Source organism: Anarrhichthys ocellatus, unplaced genomic scaffold (assembly GCF_004355925.1).
Source record: "Anarrhichthys ocellatus isolate YVR2014 unplaced genomic scaffold, GSC_Weel_1.0 scaffold221, whole genome shotgun sequence".
Lineage (NCBI taxonomy): Eukaryota > Metazoa > Chordata > Actinopteri > Perciformes > Anarhichadidae > Anarrhichthys > Anarrhichthys ocellatus.
Genome location: NW_022280251.1, coordinates 133448 through 137838, shown reverse-complemented (window position 1 = coordinate 137838; position 4391 = coordinate 133448). Strand labels below are relative to the sequence as shown.

Genomic DNA, 4391 nt, shown 5'->3' with positions numbered 1-4391 from the left:
TGTATTATTACCTGTGAGCAGTAGGCTCAGCAGCAGCAGACTCACAGCAGGAATCAGGACGTAGAGGAGAAGTCGAAGGTGATTGGTCAATCCCAGTTTGTGAGGACACGCCTCCTCGGGTCCTCGAGGCGGGGCCTATAGGACAGACCAATCAGACGTTAACGGTGGTGAAAGAGAGACCCTTTAAGCCCCGCCCCCTGCCTCAGGTTATTTATAACGTGTTTCTGTCCGTTGGAGTCGATAAAGTTATTTTTAAAGTGGACACTGGACACCTTACAGCAGCTTTAAGTACTCCTCCTCCTCCTCCTCCTCCTCCTCCTCCCCCTCTCCCTCTCCCTCCTCCTCCTCCTCCTCCACTTCCTCCCCCTCTCCCTCCTCCTCCTCCTCCTCCTCCTCCTCTCTGATCAATACTCTTGTTGATCGACTCATGATCAATAGATCTGGAGGTATCGATGATGTCACTCTTACTTCTCCGTATTCTGAAAATCATTTAGAGGCTTTTATTTTGAAAACAAAAACTAAACATGTTTAATTCAGTCCTAATGCTTCGGTTACTTCATAATCAATACTAAATATATATATAAAGTTATATATCAATATAGTTTAATTTATTTTCTTGATCCTTTCAGGTGAAGAATACACATTAAATCTATTTATTATTATTATTTAATCTATTTATGAGACACTAATAAATCCTTTAAACATAATTATATTGATTATATTATTAATAACTCAGTGATTCTGTAAATAAATACACATTTATTTTAAAGTGACGTATTAAAGATTTTAATTGTCTTTAATGATATTTAAATTAATATTTTGTGTGAAGACAGGATCATTATTATTATTATCATTTGTCTTCTGAAACAACTTCAGTTCACAAAGATTTATTTTCACATTATAAAGCTGCACTAAATATTATTCATGAAACAATAATAACAATAATTAAATTAAATAAATACATCATTTCATCCAGACATTGACTTTTATTCTGTTAAAATAAATGAACTCGTTTTAAAGCTGAAGTTAGATTAGTTACTATTTTAACAAACGTTTGAAGTAATTTAAGCAAAAATTCAATGATTCCACAAAGAGTAACATTTATATATTTATATTTTAAACCGTTGAGTTCTAGACAAAATACATTGAACTGTTTTTCTTCAATTTAAAATATTTGATTACAGATTAAACATATTATTCAGGAGCAGAGTAATGCATTCAGTTAAATAACAGTTTGACTGTCACCTGATTTATATCAATTTAAATGATCATTATTATTATTATTCAAAGATATTTAAGATATTCTGGTTATTAAAGGTGACAGAGACACAAAGAGACAGAGGACGGAAGTAAGGAGACAGAGACTAGGAGACAGAGGACACAGACAAGGAGACAGAGAAAACAGAGGAGAAGACAGACACAAGGAGACAGACAAGGAGACAGAGGAGGAGACAGACAAGGAGACATGCCGGTAAATTCAAGGACAATCGCGCGGACACTCACCGCCTCAGTTCCCGCCCCGCTGAACGTGACACGCGGACAGGTCTCCCGCCGGCCGGACAACATGACCCAATGCCGCCCGCAGCCGAGCGCGAGACCATCCCTCTGGTTGCTGCCCGCGAGCAGCTCCGCTAACTAACCGAGCACGAGACACGCTGGCTCCGCCCCCTCGGAGTCGCTCGCGCTCTCTCTCTGCTTTCCCAACACACACACACACGCACACACACACACGCACACGCGCGCACACACCTCAGGTTGTCTGCACGTGACGGAGCCTAATCGTGGGATTAAACAAACAACTCACCGTCATGCTGGGACTTGAGCCTTGAGCCAGCCACCCACCCACAGCTTTAACTACGTGCATCTTGTTTTTCTCTTTGTGAGGACCTATGGAATAGTGAGGACGTTTAATTTGTTTAAAAGAACTTCCAAAGTACCAAAACTCATTAAAGATTCCATTGACTTCTGTGATAATATAGTACCTAAAACTCACTTTATTTCTTTACATTAAGACAGTAGCATTTGACCATATCGTAAAATACTTCGCTTCAAAAAAAGATCGTAAAATACTTAGCTAGCTTTAGAAAAATATCGTTAAATACTTAGGTTTAAAAAAGGTCGTAAAATACTTAAGTTTCCGAAAAGATCATTGTTTGGGTTAAAATAGCTACAGAAATGCTGAAACTACATTAGGCAAGTTACGTGACAAATTAATCAACAATGACTTCTTGTTTCACACAGGAAGGAACAGCAGCCTTGTGGCTAAAAGATTGCTGGATTTTGGAAAACAAAGGTTCTATTTACGGCACAAAAGAAGAGCGTCAAGGAAGAGGATAGCAATTCAGTTTTTCATGGTAGCTATCGTTAGCTATCAGTAGCTTTCGTTTGCTAACTATTAATAACGATAGCTATCGGTAGCTATCGTTGGCAATAGTTAGCTATCGTTGGCAATAGTTAGCTATCTGTAGCTAGCTATCGTTAGCTACCAAAGAGAATCGATGGAAGTTCTTCAGTTTATATCCCCAGTAGAGAAGATTATGGATATCTTTAGCAAAAAATATTACTGGAACAGTTCAAGATTGGAAAAAAAGTTTCAGTAATTAGACACAAATACATCAGAAAAATGTCAGAAATAAAAACTATAATACTGTTTTACATGTGAAGTGATTTCATCCCAACTGGTTTTGTGCCAAAGCTTAAGAATAACTTAAAAGTTAAAATAAAACCAATTTTAAGACATAATTGAGAGTCAAAGCCCCACCTGACCACCACCACTGTGACTTTATAAAAATATATAAAATGATAAACAACAAAGCTGTACGTTAAACAATGATCCTTTTATTACATTTTATTTTTCAAATATTTGAAACAGGCAGGCAAAAATAATTTGAGTTTACATCTGAATAGCTAAACAATGTTTAACATTTCAGGAATAAAAGTAAAAGACTAACTGAAACTAACTAACTAAAATACTTTTTTTAATTATATTTTTAAGTCTGGAACTGATCCCAGTTTCCTCCCGACAGGAAGTCAAACGCAAACACTGCCTGTTTTTAATGATACAGACTAAAAACTTAAAATTATCTTTAAAAATTAATACATATATTGTTTTGCACTGTTGGTCTTACAGACAGAACAAACAATTAATTCAGACAATATCCGACATAAATATCAGAAAATAAGCGTATCTAACTCTTTCTAATCAATTGCTGACTTTTAGTTTGTCGAACAATTTAAATAGAATGTTCAGCAGTTTGTCGAACAATTTAAATAAAATGTTCAGCAGTTTGTCGAACAATTTAAATAAAATGTTCAGCAGTTTGTCGAACAATTTAAATAGAATGTTCAGCAGTTTGTCGAACAATTTAAATAAAATGTTCAGCAGTTTTTCAAACAATTTAAATAAAATGTTCAGCAGTTTGTCGAACAATTTAAATAAAATGTTCAGCAGTTTGTCGAACAATTTAAATAAAATGTTCAGCAGTTTGTCGAACAATTTAAATAAAATGTTCAGCAGTTTTTCAAACAATTTAAATAGAATGTTTAGCAGTTTGTCGAACAATTTAAATAAAATGTTCAGCAGTTTGTCGAACAATTTAAATAAAATGTTTAGCAGTTTGTTGGCACGGAAACTGAATTTTAAATGATACTCAACCTTCACAAAAGAAAATAAACTCAATTAGAACTTAAATAAAGGACTTAATTATCGGCGTGTCGGTTCAGGCCTCGGTCAGGAGGTAGTAGGCGGCGGCGGACAGCAGAGCTCCACCCAGCGGGACTAGGACAAAGGCAGCGCACCTCCTCCACCACCTCCCCGCCCTCGCGGCCTCGTCGTCCACCTCCTCCCTCCTCCCCCGCTTCTTGCTTCTCCTCCCTCCTCGCTGCTGGCGCTTCTCGAACGCCTCCAGCTCCTCCTGAGGAGGTGAAACATACACAGTCAACACTTTAAAATCCTGTAATTAATTAGGACTTAAAAACACAAAAGAGCTTCAGACTCAATTAAAGACAATTATTAAGTGTTAATTGCTACTCATGAGAACCAGTTAACATTTACTGATCGTTATTATGATGCAAGTACTAATTTATCATACAACATACTCATTAGTTAGGATTTAAGTATTCATTCATTAATAACTCATAAAGTTAACAGGTACACTTGTTAGCATTTAAGTATTGTTTTATTAAGATAAAGTTACTCAGTTATTAAAGCCTTAAGGATTAATTAATTAGTTCTAATCTCGTTAACAGCATCAAAGTGCAGTTTAATTTATGTGTGATGCTCACCTGAAGTTTCTTCTGTTCCTCCTCCTGAGCTGCTCTCTGCTCCGCCTCCTTCACCTGAGTACACACACACACACACACACACACACACACACACACACACACACACA

At 36.6% G+C, this 4391-nt stretch overlaps 2 protein-coding genes across 2 annotated transcripts in view; both read right to left on the bottom strand.

Annotated features, from left to right (window-relative positions):
* corin (corin, serine peptidase) overlaps nucleotides 1-1633 on the bottom strand; it is a 16778-nt gene extending 15145 nt beyond the window's left edge. Inside the window, exons 1-2 of the mRNA XM_031879061.1 lie at nucleotides 1504-1633; nucleotides 12-135 (exon numbers count right to left, since the gene is read on the bottom strand). Coding sequence (XP_031734921.1) covers nucleotides 12-135; nucleotides 1504-1566 — 187 coding nt within the window. The 5' untranslated portion in view covers nucleotides 1567-1633. The remainder of the gene's footprint in view (nucleotides 1-11; nucleotides 136-1503) is intronic.
* A 2086-nt stretch (nucleotides 1634-3719) lies between these two features.
* LOC116400943 (NF-X1-type zinc finger protein NFXL1-like) overlaps nucleotides 3720-4391 on the bottom strand; it is a 3845-nt gene continuing 3173 nt past the window's right edge. Inside the window, exons 8-9 of the mRNA XM_031879058.1 lie at nucleotides 4285-4338; nucleotides 3720-3914 (exon numbers count right to left, since the gene is read on the bottom strand). Coding sequence (XP_031734918.1) covers nucleotides 3720-3914; nucleotides 4285-4338 — 249 coding nt within the window. The remainder of the gene's footprint in view (nucleotides 3915-4284; nucleotides 4339-4391) is intronic.